Source organism: Schistocerca cancellata, chromosome 1 (assembly GCF_023864275.1).
Source record: "Schistocerca cancellata isolate TAMUIC-IGC-003103 chromosome 1, iqSchCanc2.1, whole genome shotgun sequence".
Lineage (NCBI taxonomy): Eukaryota > Metazoa > Arthropoda > Insecta > Orthoptera > Acrididae > Schistocerca > Schistocerca cancellata.
Genome location: NC_064626.1, coordinates 708801481 through 708824440, shown reverse-complemented (window position 1 = coordinate 708824440; position 22960 = coordinate 708801481). Strand labels below are relative to the sequence as shown.

At 43.2% G+C, this 22960-nt stretch overlaps 1 protein-coding gene across 1 annotated transcript in view; it reads right to left on the bottom strand.

The window, feature by feature from the left end:
- LOC126184753 (neuronal calcium sensor 2) overlaps positions 1–22960 on the bottom strand; it is a 347004-nt gene that overhangs the window by 121499 nt on the left and 202545 nt on the right. Inside the window, exon 3 of the mRNA XM_049927296.1 lies at positions 9739–9882. Within this exon, the coding sequence (XP_049783253.1) occupies positions 9739–9882 (144 nt within the window). The remainder of the gene's footprint in view (positions 1–9738; positions 9883–22960) is intronic.

Sequence of the window (22960 nt, the reverse complement as noted above, 5' to 3'; positions counted from 1 at the left end):
GGCAAGACTTCCAGTCGAGACTGTATACCAATTAGGTCCCTTTCAGAACATGATGACGCTGTAGCTCCGTACTTAACAAGCATATACAACCGCTCGCTCGACGAAATATTGGAAGTAGATATCCTCTGAGTACTCAAGCAACGTAAATTACTTAATAAAAGCAAGTCTTCTGGTCCAGACTGTATACCAATCAGGTCCCTTTCAGAATGCGTTGATGCAATAGCTCCGTACTTAACAATCATATACAACCGCTCGCTCGACGAAAGGTCCGTATCATAAAACTGGAAAGCTGCACAGGTCACACCAATAATGAAAAACGGCAACAGGAGTAATCCATTAAATTACAGATCCATATCATTAACGTCGATATCCAGCATGATTTAGGAACATAATTGTGTTCAAACATTGTAAATTAAAACATCGTTCTTCTGAAAGTTCTAGATCTTTACTCACACGAAGTGTTGAGTGCTGTCGACCAAAGTTTTCAAACTGGTTCCGTACTTATAGAATTCCAGAAGGCTTTTGACACCACACTCCACAAGCGGCTTGTAATCAAATTGCGTGGTCGTGGAATATCGTCTCAGTTATGCGACAGTTCTGCGATTTTCTGTCAGAGGGGCCACAGTTCGTAGGAATTAGCGAAAAGACATCGAGTAAAATAGAAGTGATTTCTGGCGTTCCCCAAGGTAGTGTTACAGGCTCTGTTTTTCCTTATCTATATAAACAATTTAGAAGACAATCTCAGCATTCGTTTTAAGTTGTTTGCAGGTGATATTGTCGTTTATCATCCAGTAAAGTTATCACAAGATCAAAACGAAGAGTAAAACGATTTAGATGAGATGTCTGTACAGTGCGGAAATTGGCATCTGATCCTAAATAATGAAACGTGTGAGGTCATCCACGTGAATGTCAGAAGGAATCCGTTGAACTTCGGTTACACGATAAATCAGCTAAATATAAAGGTCGTAAATTCGACTAAATACCTAGGAATTACAATTACGAACAGCTTAAATTGGAGAGATGAGACAGAAAATTCTGTGGAGAAGGTGAAACAAATACTGAATTTCTCTGGCAGAACACTTTGAACATGCGACAGATCTGCTAAAGAGAGTGCCTACGGAATGATTGTCCGTCCTCTTCTGGAGTACTGCTGCGCGGTCTGGGATCCTTAACACATGGGATTAACGGAGTACATCGAGAAAGTTCAGAGAAGGGCAGCACGTTTTGTATTACCGAGAAATAGCGGAGAGATTATCACGGACATGATAGAGGATGTGGGGTGCACATAATTAAAACAATGGCGTTTCTAGTTGCAGCGGGATCTTCTCAGAAAATTTCAATCATTTTCTCCTCTGAATACGAAAATATTTTGTTGACGCCGACCTACATACGAAGAAACGAACATCATAATCAAATGAGGGAAATCAGAACTCGCACGAAAATAGATGCTCGTTTTTTCCGAGTGCTTTTCAAGAGTGGAATAACAAAGAATTATTGTGAAGGTGGTTCCATGAACCCTCTGCCAGGCACTCAAGTGTAGTTTCCACAGTTGCCATGTAGATTTAGATGTAGTAGCGCACTACGAGGATGCATATCACATTTGCTTTAAGTACACGCTGTAACGGACCTCAGAATTAGTCACCTTTGAGATTGGACGTGGTGAGTTGATGTTAGTCAAATCGTATTATAGGACTATGAGAAACTGGATGTTCCTTCTACGATACTGCAGAAAGATTTGGCACGAATACAGCCACTGAACACGACTGCAGGCAGCGGCAGTCACGAAGTATATACGGTCGCAAGAAGACCGGGCTCCGGATAGCCACGTGGCACTACTGTCAGGGATGGCCAAGTGGCACAACCGGAAGAGAAGACCGTCGTATTTGGCGTATGGCTCTGGCGCATCGTACTGCATCTGCAGCAGCACGAGCAGCAGTTAGCACCACAGTGACACAACGAAATGTTACAAATCGGTTAGTTCAAGTACAGCTCCCAGACAGACACTCAGTAGTATACATCCCACTGACCCAAAAACACCACCATTTGCGAGTTCACTTGCGTCAAGCGAGAGCTCAGTGGAAGGCAGGGTGAATGTCCGTTGTGTTTTCTGATGAAAGCTGGTTCATACTCGGTGCCAGTAATGGCCTCGTGTTGGTTAGCAGGAGGAAAGTTGAGAGCATGCAACCAACCTGTCTGCGTGTTAGGTGCAGTGAACCTACACCTGGAGTTATGCTCTGGGGTGCACTCCCGTGGTTATCCCACGCACTCTACAACTTTGTACGTCAGCCTGGTGCATCGACCCTTTTGTCCTGCCATTCATGAACAGAATTCCGCGGGGTGTTTTCCAGCAGTGTAACTCTCGACTACCTACCGCTGTTGTAACCCCCCCCATCATGCTTTACGGACTTTCGATATGTTGCCTTGGCGCCGGCCGCTGTGACCGAGCGGTTCTAGGCGCTTCCTTCCGGAACCGCGCTGCTGCTACGGTCGCAGATTCGAATCCTGCCTCGGGCATGGATGTGTGTGATGTCCTTAGGTTAGTTAGGTTTAAGTACTTGTAAGTCAAGGAGACTGATGACCTCAGATGTTAAGGCATATAGTGCTTGGAGCCATTTGAATTTGTTGTCTCGGCCTGCTCGATCACCATATCTGTCTCGAATCGAGCACGTATGGGGACATCACCGGACGACAACTACAGCGTCATCCACAAACAACATTAACCGCCCCTGTATTGACCGACCAAGTGCAACAGGCATGGAAATCCATCCCACAAACTGACATCCGGAACCTGTACAAAACAAAGCATGCACGCTGGCACCGGTTACACCGGTTTTTAATATACCACAATTTCACTTCTGCAATGGCATATCTGCGATCTTGCTGTGTTAATCATTTATATATGTTACCTAGACAAATGTATTCCCGAAATTTCATTGTTGTTGTGGTCTTCAGTCCTGAGACTTGTTTGATGCAGCTCTCCATGCTGCTCTATCCTGTGCAATCTGCTTCATCTCCCAGTATCTACTGCAACCTACATCCTTCTGAATCTGCTTGGTGTATTCATCTCTTGGTCTCCCTCTACGATTTTTACCCTCCACGCTGCCCTCCAATACTAAGTTGGTGATCCCTTGATGCCTCAGAACATGTCCTACAAACCGATCCCTTCTTCCGGTCAAGCTGTGCCACAAACTTCTCTTCTCCCCAATCCTATTCAACACCTCCTCATTAGTTATGTGATCATTAGTCTACATTAATTATTTTTCGGTGTTGCGATATTTTTTCCATCCGTGCATTACGAAATGGATTCGCATTCTGCGAATACGTAGGTTTGCGCTGGTCCTAGAGGTGTGCCCGGATAGTCGAATTTGTTAAGGCGACCGCTCACGATATGTGAGGAATCTCTGTCGGAGTCTCGGTATGGCATAAATTTTCATGTGTCACAGACAGCTGACGTCAATACGTATTCGCAAAATGCGAATCCAGTTCGCAATATTTACAACATCTGTAGTCGTAACGAACAGTGCCTGCTCCTTCAGACATACAAGCTTGACTGAAAAACAATTGTAATATAGAGGTACAGACACTGTATAAACACAGACATTGTAATCATCAATAACACGGAAAGGAGGTGTTACGGCATTGTAAGTTGTTTCGCATAGGGAACGTTGTACACAGGGAACTCGTTAAGTCTTCAAAAACTGCTTTTTAATGTTAGTTTAAGCATACTGAGATTAATACAACAGGCTTTAGATAATATCTGGAAAATACGAAATGCTTTGTGGACATAAGAGACAGAAAGAAAATGTTTCTTTTGTGACCATGAGACGGCTGATGTAATCATTAAAAAGGAATTCCATTGATTGAGTGCTGTTAAATACTCGTAGTATTTGCATTAGCAGCAACAGTGCATTCTCTATGATGTTACTCGAGTGTCCACTAAGAATTCGCTCTCCAGAAGCATCACAAGTATGAATCATTGCTTCCAGATAAACGAAGTGTTGACCCCTCCTTAACAGGGCCAATAACCACAAATGAACAGCAGTTTAGTGCGAGTGGCCTCTGGGAAGAGCACCATAATCAGGCATTCGCACAGCAAAACGACTGGTCGAAACAAACCTTTCCTGTACCAGTAAGTGCAGGCGAAATAATGTATGAAGGTCCGACAGCGGCCGTTTAGAACTGATTCTCTAGAGCGAGCGAAGTTACGTCATCCAAGAAGGTAATGGCAGTACAACTTTGCATTTTCCTCGTCCTATCGTGGGGCAAGGCAGCGCATCACGATTTATGCTGCATGCCTGAAACTGAAACATCCTAATGCAGGCGAAGACAAACGTAAAAGGGTAGCGTAGGTATTCGCTTGCCGTGTTCGGCTGTGGTTATTTCCCTACCGCAGCCAGGCTGTAATTTCGTGACGGGGAACTGCGCCTTCCGGCGAGTGGGCGGAGAATAAGCATGTACTGAAGGACGGCTACCGTGCACTAACTCAACCTCTTTGTAGGCATCTCCGAGCGTCGTGGTGCAGTGACTAACACATTACACTCGCATTCGGGACGACGACGGTCCAAATCCAAGTGCGGACACCCTGATTTAGATTTTCCATAATTTTCCATACTTGTTCCTTTTAAGGACGCGGCGAATTTCTATCCAGATTCTACCCTAACCCTAGCTTCCGCTCCAGCTCTAATGACCTCGTTGTCGACGAGACGTTAAACCCTAATGTCTCTCTTTATTTCCAAGCATCAACTGACACCTGCTGACAGATGAGGAGGTGCCCATGAAAATTTTCCACGTTTCCATTTATTTTTTACAGAAAATATTAAACGTTACCTGCATTCACGTTCCCAAATCGTGGCTATAGAAGATTAAACCTAAGTTACTCGCTTCAACTTCTTTCGTTGTAACTGTTTTTGCCGGAACCAACACAAAATTATTGCTGAAAATGTAGTCGGTTGGCAAGGACGACGCGGCGTGAAGGCTGCGCGTTGTTGTTCCTCAACACACTGCAATGGTGCGTAAATACAGACCACCAACAGCAAATCCGTGAATGGTTAGCAATTGAGACGCACACCGGATAGACAATATTTGTCTGTCAGTATCTCTTTGCGACATCTCTCTTTCTGTATTCATTCTCCTCACAGAACAGCTGCCAATAAAAGTTTGTCGAAGGATTATTACTCATGACAATATTCTGACAATATAGGTCACTGAAAGTGAAAGACACAAGCAACGTGTTCGGTTTCAATAAACTGCCGGAAAAAAATTAGTACACCTGGAAATACAACGTCGATTTTTGACCGACGTTCTCAAATTCGTAGAAGAGGTTCTAGACGAGCACAGACGCCCGCCAGAACCGTCGTATTGTAAGGGCAGCAGTGGCAGATGGTACATCTAACACAGCGCAGGTAAGAGGGCTTGTGAGCCCAGACGTGTGGACACGAAACGTTGCGAATGGGTTATTAGCACTGGGACTACGGACACGCATACCTCTAGCCCGTCTGCCACTCACGCCACAGCATTCACGAGCACGGCTCAACTGGTGCCGTCAGAGGATCACTTGGAAGATTGAATGGCGCTCTGTGGTCTTCAGCGATGAAAGCGGATTCTGCCTGCACGCAAGTGATGGTTTGCGCGTACGACGTACACCTGGTGACCGCTGTCTCATAGAGTCCATTCGCTCATGACACACTGGCCACACCCCAGGCTTTCTGGTCTGGGGTACGATAAGCTACGACTCTCGTTCACCTTTGGTGTTTATGGAGGCGAAGCTAACCAGCGCTCGGTAAATACAGACTCTTATTAGATCCGTTCTTGCAACAGGAAGGTGATGTGTTGTTCCAACAAGATAACGCGCGCCCACACACTGCCCGTGAAACTCAACGTGCTCTGCAAGATGTGCAGCAACTTCCCTGGCAACCACGATCTCTGGACTTGTCTCCGATCGGGCACGTGTGGGATAAGATGGGACGAGGAGTGACTGGTGCGACTACGTGAACAGGTCGAGCAGGAGTGGCACAATGTACCCCAGGACAGTATTCGCCATCTGTACGACCTATTGATCTGTAAATGTAATCTTTTCACGTAATCCATGCGCATTGTTCCAACAACAAACCCTGAACGAATGGGAAACGTCTGAAAGGGTGTACTAGTTTTTTCCCGCCAGTTTATTACTGGTGTGAATGTACAGCAATCGCTAAACTATACGAAATTGGGAAATCGCTCCTACTGATTATGTACAAGATTCTGACATTACGTTTGAGTTATGTGGAAGAGAATGTCATTTAATTTAATTTAATCGTATGGTGATTTTATACAATATACAGTTGATACAAGGCAAGTGATTTTATACTATATATGATATAAGGCAAGATTAAACCTTAAAGTCCGTGTTTTTCAACCAATTAATTAAGCTGGGTGCGAAAGTGAACAAGTCGTCGGGAATTCCAGGGTATGAATGAAGCGGACGGTGTTGGACTAAATGTTCAATTGTCTGCTCTTCTTGATTACATTCACACATTGGTGAACTGATCCAGCCCCATTTGTACCTGAAGTAGCTACAACAACCATGTCCAGTCCTTAACCTGTTGAGGCGGCACCAGAGGTTCCTCGGTAGGTCAAAACCTTTTGGCTTCCTTGTGGGATCAAGGTAATGGGCTCTTGTTCCCAATGTTTTTGCTGTCAATTCATGCTTCCAGCTTTCATTTAGATCAAAACCATCCGCGATGGGTTGTCCTGCAGTAACACTTGCTGATTTTCTTGATCACAATCGCTGCTGTGACGGATGACAGAATTCCTGGTGCAGTGGTAGACAGGGTGATGCAGAGATTTGCTTGGCCTCTCCCACTAGAGTTTGTTTCCGCCTTAAGTGAGGTGGAGGGATGTCACTCAGTACAGGTAACCAGTGGCATGGGGTTGATTTGATGGAACCAGTAATATAGGGCATTGTGTCGTTAAGTTTTGTGTCTACCATCTTCACATGTACACTTTCCAACCAGACAGGTGCACAGTACTCATAAGGCACGCTTTCACTATATGGGCGGCAACAAAGCCATTCTCAGCCAGCGAGGTATTCAGCCTTGTGTCATAGTCCAGATTCAATGTGTTTCCAGTTTCATATCGCAGTTCATATGCTGCAAAATAAATTTCAGTTCTGGGATACAAGCGGTACTGCGAACGTTGTGTATTATAAGAATCTAACTGGCAAGTCGCCACAGTTTTATGTGTATTTTCAGACCTATCCATACAAGTACTGTAGCCAGGAGCTATGGCACCTTTTGTCTGTTTTGGAGTATCAGAAAATACTGCAGAGAAAAACGTAACAATGATGAGAAATTGTGAAGTACAGTCTATTCGTGATCTGGCTGTGGGTTATTGCTTCGTGAAAATGTCTGCATCACTCTATCACATTCAGTTAGTCCAGAAAACTTCTGTGGCTTACTTCAGTCTCGATGAGGACCCCTCTTATGCCAACCTCTTCCGTTCATCTCCGAAAATAATGTTTCAGTACAATAACGATTTCCACAAGACGACAGCTTTTACTCTCATAACCAGATACGGAAATTCTCAGGCTTGTTTGTTATTGTAGTTGACGATGTCATGGAAGAGCACATTGCAGAAATACAGGGTTTGAACACTCGGACAAATTAACAAGCGACGTACTGTGTCTTGTGATGCAATGACATTTTCACAAGATTATAAGATACCACGTACCTGTACGAGAATAACGTTGTTATAGGCGATAACACATGGCTGATCACTTCAATGTTCTGACAAAGAAATAGGTGTTTGACGAGTACAGTACCACAGTACGGAAATCCAGTTTGTTGGGGGCACAGTGATAAATTTTTCGTCAGGAAAAAGTGGTACTGCCTGGTGATCGGCTCTCAAACATCAGTTTTTAGGAAACGGTTGGCGAAACAACGCCTGCCTCAAGTGAAAGACGCACTTAATAACACCGTTCAAAATCCGCTAGTTGCTTATTCAGCTGCAGTACACTTCAAAGTTCTTATAATACTTCCTGTTTCTTTGATCTTGTTGTATGTGACTACGTCTTGTTTCAGTAAGAGAAGAGGCTGACGAAACCGCGGTCATTTTATGTGAATGAAATTTTGTGTGGGCTAAGACAGTGAGGAGGCACACTCACAGCTGACAAAGTATTTGGGAAAAGGGTTTGATGAGTGGTGTGGACGGATGTGGAAATGCACTAAGGGTAAAGGAGCTCATTGTGAAAAAAGGGAGAGTGAGTCTGTATTGAAAAGCCTTCCCAATTTTGGAAATTAGTCTTGCACCCTGAAATGTACTGTAAGCTGTTACAAAAACTTAATGACAGATCACAACAGTGAACTGAACCGAGACTCGTACTCAACTCATGGTTTTCGCAGGGTCTGCACTTGCCAGGGAATAGCTTGTGGCTCAACCTTCGGCGACGTCTGGGAGAGTTTCATCACATGAAATGTATCTTTTTATATCCCTTATCCAACCTGAATCACTGTAAACTAGAATCTCCGACAAACTTATACTTCATGAACATACAAAAATACACAACTGTGAGTTACATGGAGGGGAGAGAGAGAGAGAGAGAGAGAGAGAGAGAGAGAGAGAGCAACATCTGAAAGCGTGGGCAGCTTGGAAAGGGGCAGCGGGGTGTAACAAGAATGAATGTTGCATAATACCTTTAAGAGCGCCAGGAACGAAGAGCGTGGGCGGCTTTAGAATGCACATTTGCCATGGTAATGTACAGACAAGTATATGTTCGATCAAATTTAGCTGACACTGGGCTGCACTGTAAAATTCTGTCTTTCATCTTACAACCCAAATTTTCCACTTTGAGGCCTTTGTCCTTTCACATCACCGTTAACTTAAAAATGGTTCAAATGCCTCTGAGCGCTATGGGACTTAACATCTGAGCTGAATACTGAAGATATGAGTCATGCAGTCCACTGCCGTTTGTTTTCCTTCAATTCTCTCGTGTGTGTTTGTCATTAAATAGATATGTTCGACGACATGGTGGACGAAATGCTTGAAAGGAAAAGCATGTTGAACAGTTACTTTGTTGGAAATGTTGCTGTTGTCTTGCCCAAGTTGCACCACTAGTTTTAACGAACTGTGAGAGGAAAGATGAAAACACTACAGATAGCTAATTAAATAACTTTGTCAATTACCTTTATCGTACTAGCCTAACTCATTTCAGGAAACCATCGAAAATCTAAATCAGGATGCCCGTCTGAGGATTTGAGCCTCCTACCTGCCGAATATATATTCACTGTACTGACATCGTACCTCAGTTTCACAAGAATTACGTTTATGAGAGAAAAATAAACTCTGAAGAAAGAAATGTATAAAATGACAAGTAAACCAAAACTGTTATACTGAGCGTAAATCTATTTCAAAAAACGTCAGTGAGACAACAAAAAATGATCTGTTTAGCTTACAACAGGCGTCGATAAGCGGAAAAGAACAAATTAAATCATCTACGAAATCAAATTTCAATTAACTGGCCAGCACTGGCGTCGATAAGCAATTATTTTTCCAATGGGTATTAATAATGCGCTTATTCATTTTAGCACAGAGCGGTGTCACCGAACGGGTACGCTACGGCACACTGTTAATGTCGTTAGCCCGGTACCGTGAGTGAGGGATGATAATTGCCTTTCGCAATAATACCGTTGCCGCGGCAACCGCGAGAAGACCTCTATGGTTACGCGCCGCCGGAAATTCGCGCGGCCTTGCAGCGATACTGACCTTGAAGTCGATGTAGCCGTTCTTGTCCATGTCGAATGTCCGGAAGACATGGTCGCAGAACTCCTCGGCGTTGCCGCTCGGGAAGAACATCTTGTACATGTCGACGAACTTAGCCGGCGTCAGGCGGCCGTTGGGGCAGTCTTGCTGCAACACACAAGGAAAACAGCCTGCGTCAGTCACCTGTCTACATCAATACTCGAACAGTGACGCCACTGACTTGTCAACAGGCGAGCGTTCTCATAAGTTATATGCATGTCCGTATGTGGCAGTCTTGAGGCACAGAAGCAAACCCCGACACAACGAGCTCACCGGAGTCTAAAATAGGCATCAATGTATCAGCGCTTCCCAAAAACCACTTGGGAGGGATTTCCACTAATGAAACTGATGGGAACTACTGAAATCTACAGAAATCCTGCTAAATTATAGAATGAAATCTAGTCCACTGCACGTGAGCGAGTTTTACATTCTACAAAAGTTTCTCGTATACGGGAGAATATGTGAGTGACACTGACGTTACCCTTCGATTCTTTGTATTTTTAGTGTCTTCTTTATGAGTATGTAATGTGATATATACAGCGATTTTTTTTCTTTCCTTATGTTTCGTTCAAATGTAGAAATATACAATGCTCGCAGTCAGTATCACAAACAATTTACAAAGGAGAGTAAAAACTCTAGATAGTTGACTGTGAGTAAAGAAATTTGGCAGCGTCTAGCAGAGAGAGGAGAGAGAGAGAGAGAGAGAGAGAGAGAGAGAGACTGAAACGTCATGAAACGGAGCATAGACTTTTATATCTTTTATAGAAACACACACACACTGTAGCTAGCACAGCCTGAAAAAAAAATCATTGCATTTACCAAAAGATAATACTTCTTGTGTTTTACATGGATACCCAGCTTGTACCGGAGCTGCTGTATAGGAGAAATTTTTTGAAAGTTCTTGTGGTATGTAAAGCACATTCATTTTGCAAGTACGAAACAATATCATCTCGTTTTAAAGTATTCCACGTTGTTTTCAATTACCCGATTAATTTATTTGTAATGGCTAGTCATTTCTACGTGCACGGGTGGTAATGAATGCGCCGTCGTATGTTCTACCCGAAAGAGCAACACAAGTGGAGTGAAACGATATTATATTTTATTTCTCGACGTATATTGCGGCTGCTGTCACTTATAGGCTTGTGACAGCCTTCCAACTAACAGTAATACATATCTGTAATCAATAGGGCGGTTGACTAAACAATCGACAGATGAAATAGAACTCGAAGTGTGAATTTCATGTGTGGATATGTTTCTGTATGGATTTTTATGCGATGTGTACTCGACGAAGCGCTATCTATGTAGCAATTTGCTGAATACAAATAAGAATGCCTTAATACACAATTACTGCGATGGCGTGCTGACAAGTGAAGCCACCGAATTTTTTATGTAAAAACTCTTAAGGCTTTGTAAATAAAAGCAACTTTACTAACATCCTACATTTTCATTCTTGATGTCTACATATTTGCAACCCAGAATTGTGGCGTGTAGCACGGGGATGCATAACGTAAATATGTCGGTGCGTGAGAAACAGCATGCTGTAATTGACTTTCAAATTCAAAAAGTTCGTCAACACACGAAACACCGTCGCCTTCAGCATGAAAATGTCAGACCACACACAAGCACTGCGACGTCAGCAACAGTCCGACACCTCGGGTTGACTGTCGTTCATCATCCTCCATACAGTTCCGACCTGGCCCCATCCGCTTCTCACCCGTTTCCAAAACTCAAACAACATTATCGAGGACATCACTTCGATAGTGATTGATAGGTGCAGGTAGAGGTGAGGTTGTGGCTACGTCAACAAAATAAAACATTCTATAGTGACGGTATAAACAAACTGTTCTTTCGTTGGGAGAAAAGTGTTTGTCGCCATGGTGACTACGTTCAGAAATAAATATGAAGATATGAAGAACAAAGATGCACAATGTTAATAACATTTGTTTTATTTAATATGCTTTAAGAAGTTTCATATTAAAAAATGGGGGCATTGCTTTTCAGTACGCCCTCGTATGTTTTTAATGATTTATTTAATATATAATTTCCGCGTCGTTCTATAAAAGCTTAACAATTACTATTTGAAAAGAGACACGGTTCACAGCAACAGGAATATACACGAATAACACAAAATTGTGCCATAAACACACCTGCTGAACCTCCTGAAACGCGTAAATGCTCATTTGCAGCAACAAATTGTAACAAGATGTAATTCTGAATGAAATTATGAACAAAGAATTCACGAAGTTAACCACGAACGTAGCAAAAGGCCATCTTCCCCGACACTATTTCATATGCTGATGAACCAATTTAATTTTACTTCTTGTATATAGAACAGAGTCTGTTTTTTTTCCAAAATAAATAATAATATTACTTATTGTTTTGCAAGGTACACATACTGTGCTGTGGGACGGTCGGAATGGTTGAAAATTAACACATTTCGTACGCCGCGTTTGCAGTGTAGAAAATTTTACTGTTCCAAATGGCTCCCGTTATCTGATCTGAGGAGGAAAAGTAAAGATAATAAGGAGGGTCGAGGGAGGCTACAATTCATATCACGGTTTATACAAAATTACAAAATTCGATGTACCTTATGCAACCTGTTATAAAATTGCCATGTTACATTACATCTTGGAATAATAAAAGTGTCTAGACTGCCATCACGACGATCTTAGTGTGTTCATTTTCATAATGTATTATTATTTCATTTATATAATGGCAATTTTAACCAGGGATATTACAACAGTTCAAAAACAAATTAAAATTCTTGCAAAAGTTGCGGAAAAAGTAGGACTACAAATAACATTCGAAAAAACGAAATATATGACATGAATCAAACAAGCACAAAAGTTTTTGAACACAAAATATGTAAAAATAAAAAGAGTTTCTCAGTTTAAATACTTGGGGGAAATCATACACGGAAACGGTCAGGAAAAATGTGCAAACGAAGATCGCTGTCAAAAAACGAAAACTGCATTCAGATTAACACAAAAAATTTATAATTATACATCACTTTCTAAATTCAGTAAACTTGGGCATTACAGAACTGTAACAAAACATTAATGTCTTTATGGAGCAGAAACTTTAATTTTGAATAGAAAGAAGGATAGTGAAGGTATTCAAAAGAAAGAAAGAAAGATTATTAGGAAAATATTAGGCCCCAAAATTACTCATGGAGAAACTTACAGACTGAGAAGTCATGAGGATATAGAAGATTACACAGTCATACATGGTGACACGAGAAAACGAAGACTTAAATTTTACGGGTACTTTACAAGAATCGCACCCAGCAGGTTGATAAAACAAATAGGAGGATCTTAAAGTAGCCGGTATAACTCAGGCAGACGTTACAGACAGAAAAACATTCAGGCAAAAGGTATTTGCTTGGAAAGTTGGTCGGAGAGAAATTAGAAAACGGACTGGAACATCGTGCTCTGATGAAAGAAAGAAACTTCTTTCTGAAAGGAGGAAACAGATCTGGACGCAAAGGAAGGCTAACCATTAAAAGTGACATTCGTGGATTGCACCTCGCGTGATACTATTGGGCCCTTAAGTGAATAATAATAATAATAATAATAATAATAATAATAATAATAATAATTCAGAATTTATATGTAGTAGATGAAGTGGGTCACCGTGGTCTACGGGTAGCGTCTTTGATTCATAATCAAAACGTCTTCGGTTCCGGGTTCGATCCCCGCCACTGCCTAGACTTCCGGCATAAGAAGTCAGCCTCATTCTGCCAACGGCCTTGTCAAAGAGGGCGGAGGAGCACTCTCTTGTCCTAGGGGTGGGAAATTGTCCCTAAAGGCGGAAGAATCAGCAATGATCAACGACATGAGGATGCAGAAGGCAATGGAAACCACTGCATTAAAGACACGTAACGTGTATCCACAGAACATCTGGCCTGTAACTGAAGAAGTGTCATGATGATCTATCCATTGGCAAAAGATTCCGGAATAGTTCCCCATTCGGATCTCCGGGAGGGGACTGCCAAATGGGAGGTTACCATGAGAAAAAGATTGAATAATCTACGAAAGGATAACGTTCTACGAGTCGGGGCGTGGAATGTCAGAAGCTTGAACGTCGTAGGGAAAATAGAAAATCTGAAAAGGGAAATGCAAAGGCTCAATCTAGATATAATAGGGGTCAGTGAAGTGAAGTGGAAGGAAGACAAGGATTTCTGGTCAGATGAGTATCGGGTAATATCAACAGCAGCAGAAAATCGTATAACAGGCGTAGGATTCGTTATGAACAGGAAGGTAGGACAGAGGGTGTGTTACTGTGAACAGTTGAGTGACCGGGTTGTTCTAATCAGAATCGACAGCAGACCAACACCGACAACGATAGTTCACGTATACATGCCGACGTCGCAAGCTGAAGATGAACAGATAGAGAAAGTGTATGAGGATATTAAAAGGGTAATGCAGTATGTAAAGGGGGACGCAAATCTAATAGTCATGGGCGATTGGAATGCAGTTGTAGGGGAAGGAGTAGAAGAAAATGCTACAGGAGAATATGGGCTTGGGACAAGTAATGAAAGAGGAGAAAGACTACTTGAGTTCTGTAACAAGTTTCAGCTAGTAATAGCGAATACCCTGTTCAAGAATCACAAGACAAGGAGGTATACTTGGAAAAGGCCGGGAGATACGGGAAGATTTCAATTAGATTACATCATGGTCAGACAGAGATTCCGAAATCAGATACTGGATTGTAAGGCGTACCCAGGAGCAGATATAGACTCAGATCACAATATAGTAGTCATGAAGAGTAGGCTGAAGTTCAAGACATTAGTCAGGAAGAATCAATACGCAAAGAAGTGGGACACGGAGGTACTAAGGAATGACGAGATACGTTTGAAGTTCTCTAACGCTGTACATACAGCAATAAGGAATAGCGCAATTGGCAGTACAGTTGAAGAGGAATGGACATCTCTAAAAAGGGCCATCACAGAAGTTGGGAAGGAAAACATAGGTACAAAGAAGGTAGCTGCGAAGAAACCATGGGTAACAGAAGAAATACTTCAGTTGATTGATGAAAGGAGGAAGTACAAACATGTTCCGGGAAAATCAGGAATACAGAAATACAAGTCGCTGAGGAATGAAATAAATAGGAAGTGCAGGGAAGCTAAGACGAAATGGCTGCAGGAAAAATGTGAAGACATCGAAAAAGATATGATTGTCGGAAGGACAGACTCAGCATACACGAAAGTCAAAATAACCTTTTGTGACATTAAAAGCAACGGTGGTAACATTAAGAGTGCAACGGGAATTCCACTGTCAAATGCAGAGGAGAGAGCAGATAGGTGGAAAGAATACATTGGAAGCCTCTATGAGGGTGAAGATTTGTCTGATGTGATAGAAGAAGAAACAGGAGTCGATTTAGAAGAGATAGGGGATCCAGTATTAGAATCGGAATTTAAAAGAGCTTTGGAGGACTTACGGTCAAATAAGGCAGAAGGGATAGATAACATTCCATCAGAATTTCTAAAATCATTGGGGGAAGTGGCAACAAAACGACTATTCACGTTGGTGTGTAGAATATATGAGTCTGGCGATATACCATCTGACTTTCGGAAAAGCATCATCCACACAATTCCGAAGACGGCAAGAGCTGACAAGTGCGAGAATTATCGCACTATCAGCTTAACAGCTAATGCATCGAAGCTGCTTACAAGAATAATATACAGAAGAATGGAAAAGAAAATTGAAAATGCGCTAGGTGACGATCAGTTTGGCTTTAGGGAAAGTAAAGGGACGAGAGAGGCAATTCTGACGTTACGGCTAATAATGGAAGCAAGGCTAAAGAAAAATCAAGACACTTTCATAGGATTTGTCGACCTGGAAAAAGCGTTCGACAATATAAAATCGTGCAAGCTGTTCGAGATTCTGAAAAAAGTAGGGGTAAGCTATAGGGAGAGACGGGTCATATACAATATGTACAACAACCAAGAGGGAATAATAAGAGTGGACGATCAAGAACGAAGTGCTCGTATTAAGAAGGGTGTAAGACAAGGCTGTAGTCTTTCGCCCCTACTCTTCAATCTGTGCATCGAGGAAGCAATGATGGAAATAAAAGAGAGGTTCAGGAGTGGAATTAAAATACAAGGTGAAAGGATATCAATGATACGATTCGCTGATGACATTGCTATCCTGAGTGAAAGTGAAGAAGAATTAAATAATCTGCTGAACGGAATGAACAGTATAATGAGTACACAGTATGGTTTGAGAGTAAATCGGAGAAAGACGAAGGTAATGAGAAGTAGTAGAAATGAGAACAGCGAGAAACTTAACATCAGGATTGATAGTCACGAAGTCAATGAAGTTAAGGAATTCTGCTACCTAGGCAGTAAAATAACCAATGACGGACGGAGCAAGGAGGACATCAAAAGCAGACTCGCTATGGCAAAAAAGGCATTTCTGGCCAAGAGAAGTCTACTAATATCAAATACCGGCCTTAATTTGAGGAAGAAATTTCTGAGGATGTACGTCTGGAGTACAGCATTGTATGGTAGTGAAACATGGACTGTGGGAAAACCGGAACAGAAGAGAATCGAAGCATTTGAGATGTGGTGCTATAGACGAATGTTGAAAATTAGGTGGACTGATAAGGTAAGGAATGAGGAGGTTCTACGCAGAATCGGAGAGGAAAGGAATATGAGGAAAACACTGATAAGGAGAAGGGACAGGATGATAGGACGTCTGCTAAGACATGAGGGAATGACTTCCATGGTACTAGAGGGAGCTGTAGAGGGCAAAAACTGTACAGGAAGACAGAGATTGGAATACGTCAAGCAAATAATTGAGGACGTAGGTTGCAAGTGCTACTCTGAGATGAAGAGGTTAGCGCAGGAAAGGAATTCGTGGCGGGCCACATCAAACCAGTCAGTAGACTGATGACAAAAAAAAAAAAAAAAAAAAAAAAAAAAAAAAAAAAAAATAAAAATAAAAAAAAATATTATAGTTCTATGGATGATGTATTTGTAATATCTATAAGGCACAGGTCTCATTTATGTGCAATTAGATTTGTTATAATATAGAAATATAAAGTCGATTGAAGAACAATTCTGCATTAATCTGTGCACATCAGAAGATGTAAAACACCTGTAACATCTCTATTACCGTTCGTAAACAGTCAGTGCGTAATGCTCAAATGTGAAGCTTTCAAGAAAAATACGCAGCGCAGATGCACATGACTGCTGGTATAAAACATCAGTCCTAACATTGTTCCATATTATTAACCAAACACATACCACTGTAATCAAAGTTTTAAATTTAAAATATCTGCAGAAATTTCGACATCGTTGCTTTTCTTGGAGCAACGCTGCTCAACTGAACATCAACGGGATATTATTTAAAAATTCCAATTTAGTTATCAGTTATGTTAAGATTACACAAGTGTATTTAGTGTTGCGAAAAGTAGAAATAACAAACGACTAATCGCTTGAAGGATATCAAAGAATCCACGTGGTACCGCCAGCGTATTGACATGGAAGTTAGCACATACTTTAGCTGCAACTTCGTAATGAACTGAAACGAGCTAAAAGGAATTGCTGTTTTAGAAACTAACAAGTTTTTCGCCTTCGTTCTCTCCTTCCAACTGACGATCCGCTATGAGATTTCGATTTACACTGGTCCATTCTGCGTCCTTTGCAACAGGGAGCTGTAACGACCGAGATAGATCCCTGAAACATAATCATCACCAACGGGACTAACAGCAGCTGCCGCACAGGACCTGGTAGACAGTATCATCAATTCATTTCAACAGACGAGCACGTTGTCTCACCTTGTGGTACTGCTCGCTTCACAACCAAGCAGTAATTCGAGAAATGCTCGAGGTAGCAGGTACCGCTATCCTCACCTTGCACTCCCATGTGTATGTGGAGTAGGTCTGCAGTAATAATATGCAACACGAAGGAGCGTGACGTGTGTGGAAGTCCACAACTCAGTGAGGTAAACCAAGAGTCATCTGGTGACGAAGGACGCTTGATAGCGATCTGTGAGTCTAGCAATGGCGATATAATAGCATCCCCGAGGCAAACGAACACAAAAGAATTAACTGATGCCCACGGGAAACTTCATTTCTCGATGGCTCGATAGCTGAATAAAAATAACGCCGAATCTAGTAGGTAAAAACGGGAAGGGGGCGAACAAGAAGTGTCTGTTTGAGGGCATTGCTGCAGCGTACGTGCAACGCAGCGCGGTTACGATGCGGATATATAATCACCGACATGTAGGCGAGGGATTAGTGCGGCATTCGTGTCTTTCCGACGCGCGTGCATTAATTGCGGAAAAGTGAACTATGGCAATCTTATTACCAAATGCGTCCAAATGGAACCAACGCGCTGTTATTCTTTTCTTGGTTGCTGAAGAACAAACGCCGGTAGGCATCCATCGGAGGATGAAGAACATGTATGGGGCCTCACGCTTGCCGAAAGCCACCGTTGTGCAGTAGTGCGTCAAGGGGTGCTGCTACTTCATGATAATGCAAGTTGCTACATCGCTAATGTCATACCCACACTTACACAATCTAATGTGGAAACACTCGAGCACCCACCCTGTAGTCCTGATCTCTCCCCATGAGATTATCACGCCTTCGGTCCCTTAAAAACGAACTTTAAGGCTTGACGATTCCTGTCGGATCAGGATGTGCAGCATGCAGTAACAAACTTCTTCGCGCAGCAGGACCCAGTGTCTTATCTTCAACCTGGTGCGTCGGGCGGATGATTGCTTCAATGCTCACGGTGATTTTGCGTGATTGCCACACCGATGATGGGACTGTACGGCCTCCGAACGGAAACTTTTTGATCAGACCTCATAGTCATTACTTGCAGAATGAAGCAATCTGCCGGCCAGAGTGGCCGAGCTGTTCTATGCGCTTCAGTCTGGAACCGCGCGACCGCTACGGTCGCAGGTTCGAATCCTGCCTCGGGCATGGATGTGTGTGATGTCCTTAGGTTAGTTAGGTTTAAGTAGTTCTAAGTTCTAGGGGACTGATGACCTCAAAAGTTAAGTCCCATAGTGCTCAGAGCCATTTGAACCATTTGAAGCAATCTGTTTCATATTCATATACAACAAAACTCTGTGAACTAAAGAGGTCAGAAATATGGTGTATATAAATATGCGTTAAAGCTGTGAAGGAATTTTGAGAAAGATGTGAGCAGTGCTGCACTGTGACAGAGAGAGACAGACCGACCCAGCACCTGAGGAGGGCAGCAAAGAATTTTACAAGATATATCAAGACTAAATCTGTCACGTAGAAACTAAAAATTTACCTTTCCCGACAGCTGCAAGTTTGCGGCCCATGTGGCTGCCTGTAGCGGTCTAGCTCGCTGGCTCTTTTATTGCCCAATGCGTATGGGGTCGAGGTGGCGATAACAAAGCAGAAAAAGACATTTTGCGTTCTCCGTTTCACCAGGTGCCAGTCCGTGCGGCGTTATTGCTAACACGGCAAACACATACGTAATCGAGCACGAGAGGAATTATCCAAAGCTACGAGTTATTTGCGGTGTTTCCCGAGTAAAATCTTACGGCCACTTCCATTAAGTGGAAATGACGGTTACAGTAATCAAGTGGCTGGCGATAGTGGAGATCCGGCTTTTTCCGTAACTGCCAAAACACGTGGAAAATTTTCCTTTTTCAACATGACGGAGCACCACCGCGCGTGAAGAACATTACGCCACTACTTAACAAAGACCTGCCCGAACGACGCAGCGGCCGTAAGGGACGTGCGGATCTCGCTGTGAACCACTGGAACGCAGTCGCCTAAACTGGAACGTTTATGAGGGATTACGTCTATAGGGCTAGATTCGCTAGCGCCTGATTATTTATGGTGCATCCGGCGGAGGGCGCGTTGATCGTCTGTGCGACGTTAACTGAAACCTTTGATCCTAAACGTCACTGCAAGCAGAACCCGAAGGTTTATACACTGAGATGGCAAAAATCATGGGATAGCGGTATGAACATGTACAAATGGCGGTAACATCGCGTACACAAGGTATAAAAGAGCAGTGCATTGGCACCGCTGTCATTTGTATTGAAGTGAATGATGTGAAAAGGTGTCCGATATGATTACGGCCGCACGACGGCAATTAATGGTGTATGAACGCGGAATGGTAGTTGGAGCTAGATGCATGGAGCATTCCATTTCGGAAATCGTTTGGGAATTCAATGTTCCGAGATTCACAGTGTCAAGAGTGTGCCGAGAATACCAGATTTCAGACGTTACCTCTCACCGCGGACAACGCAGTGGCCGACGGCCTTAGCTTAACGACCGAGAGTTGTCAGTGCTTATCAAAAATGGTTCAAATGGCTCTGAGCACTATGGTACTTAACATCTGAGGTCATCAGTCCCCTAGACTTAGAAATACTTAAACCTAACTAACCTAAGGACATCACACTCATCCTTGCCCAAGGCAGGATTCGAACCTGTGACCGTAGCGGTCGCGCGGTTCCGGACTGAAGCGCCTCGAACCGCTCGGCCACAGCGGCCGGCAGTGCTAATCCACTCCGTGAAATAACCTCAAAAATCAATCTGGGACATATGACGAACGTATCTGTTAGGACAGTGCGACGAAATCTGGCGTTAATGGAGTATGGCAGCAGACGATCGAAGCGAGTGCCTTTGCTGATATCTATATATACATCTACATGGATACTCTGGCAGACCGTTCATCGAACCACTGACACAATAATTCTCTATTATTCCAATCTCGTAAACTGCGCGAAAAAAAAACGAACGCCTATATCTTTTCGTGGGAGCTCTGATTTCCCATATTTTATTACGATGATCGTTTCTTCCTGTGTAGGCAGGAGTCCACAAAATATTTTCGCTTTCGGAGGAGAAAGTTGGTGACTGAAATTTCGTGAGAAGATTCCGCCGCAACGAAGAACGCCTTTGTTTTAATGTCAACCCCAAATCCTGTATCATTGCAGTGACTCTCTGTCCCCTATTCCGCGATAATACAAAACGTGCTGCCCGTATGTGAACTTTCTCAATGCATACCGTCAGACCTATCTGGTAAGGATCCCACACCGCGGAGCAGTATTCTAAAAGAGGACGGATAAGCGTAGTGTAATCAGTCTCTTTATCGGATCTGTTACATTTTCTAAGTATCCTGCCAATAAAACGCAGTCTTTGATTAGCCTTCTTCACAACATTTTCTGTGTTTTCCTTACAAGGTAAGTTGTTCGTAATTGTAATTCCAAGGTATTTAGTTGAATTTACGGCCTTTAGATTTGACTGATTTATCGTGACCGAACTTTAACGGATTCCTTCTAGCTCTCATGTTGATGACCTCACACTTTTCGTTATTTAAGGTCAATTGCCAATTCTTGCACCAAACATATATCTTTTCTACAGCGTTCGGCATTTGTCTTGATCTTCATCTAACAGCACGACATCACCTGCAGCGCCTCTCCTTGGCTCGTCACCTTATCGGTTGGACCCTAGACGACCGGAAAACCGTGGCCTGGTCAGATAAGTCCCGATTTCACTTGGTAAGAGCTGATAATTGGGTTCGAGTATGGCGCAGATCCCACGAAGCCATGGACCCAAACTGTCGGCAAACGCACTGTGCAAGCTGGTGGTGGCTCCATACTGGTGTGGGCTGTGTTTACATGGCTTGAACTCGGTCCTCTAGTCCAACTGAATCGATCGTTGACTGTAAATGGATACGTTGGAAAGCATTTGCAGCCATTCATGGACTTCATGTTCCCAAACATTAATGTCGTGTCACCGGGCTAGCATTGTCCGTGACTGGTTTGAAGAACATTCTGGAGAATTCGAACGAATGATTTGAGCACCCAGATCGTCCGACAGGTCAGTTCGCAATTATGGATGGCTGTAGAGGCAGCATGGATTAATATTTCCGCAGGAGCCTTCCAACGACTTGCAAAGTCCGTGGCATGTCGAGTTGCTGCACTACGCCGGGCAAAGGAGGCCCGACACGACATTACGCGGTATTAGGAGTTATGTCATGACTTTAGTCACCTCAGTGTATGTACACATATAAAAGGTATACTTGTAAAATCGGATGGTTGTTTTGACAATTAAAAGTATGTATTCCTGTGCGTAACATACAATTTGCTCCAAGTTTCTGTCCTCCTCCATGTAGAAGAGAGTCTTGTGCCATCTGATGAATACCTTTGAAGCATCCTGTAATGTGAATGGCGAGGTTACTGGGACGCATCCGAACTATTTCTATCGGTGTGACGTTGCATCCTTGTGGCGGTGTGCTCTCAACCGAATCAGTTCTGTCCAACCAGCTTTCGTCAGTTTTCCTGGCAGCCAGGAATCCGCCACGGCAGGTATTTGTGAACCGCGAGCGCTTCCTGAGTGGGCCGCGCCCCGCCGACAGCCTCTTCCGTCGGCCACCAGTCTCGCTCCCAGCCTCAGGCAGCACTCGCCGCTCCCAATGCAACGTTCTGAGCGAGGTCTCACACCAGTAAACACCGTAAACAAGTAATTATACTAATAAATAAAGGTGAACCTTCGTTAGCAACGATCTCGATGATTTACTGACCGATTTTCTTCAAATTTATACACGATAATCTAATAAACAATCGGTCGGACAGAAGCTAAGTTTTTCTTTAACAACAATGTACAGCTTCCTGTTAAAATCGACTGCGAGAAACGAAATTTTCTGCTGTATTGTACAATGCTGCGAAAATGTGCAGTTTCGTTTGCTTTCTCGCAGTCGGTCCGCAGCTCGTGGTCGTGCGGTAGCGTTCTCGCTTCCCAAGCCCGGATTCCCGGGTTCGATTCCCGGCGGGGTCAGGGATTTTCTCTGCCTCGTGATGACTGGGTGTTGTGTGCTGTCCTTAGGTTAGTTAGGTTTAAATAGTTCTAAGTTCTAGGGGTCTGATGACCATAGATGTTAAGTGCTCAGAGCCATTTTAACAATTTTTTTCTCGCAGTCGGTTTTCACTACGGTGCCTCACATAGTCAGAAATTGTGTAGTGTTAGTCGTCGACACCCACGGTACGGGGCTATACGGGACTATAAGTCCCACCGCCACACCTTCACCTGCACATGTTAGGCAATAAATTCTGCCTGACTCATGTAGTACTATCACCGTCAGAGGGTGGTACGGGACCACGAGTCCCACCGCCACACCTCCAAAGTGAATTGCAGTGACGCAGTCACTGCACAGTGGAAATTTACTGGCTCACCAACACAGTTAGACCGC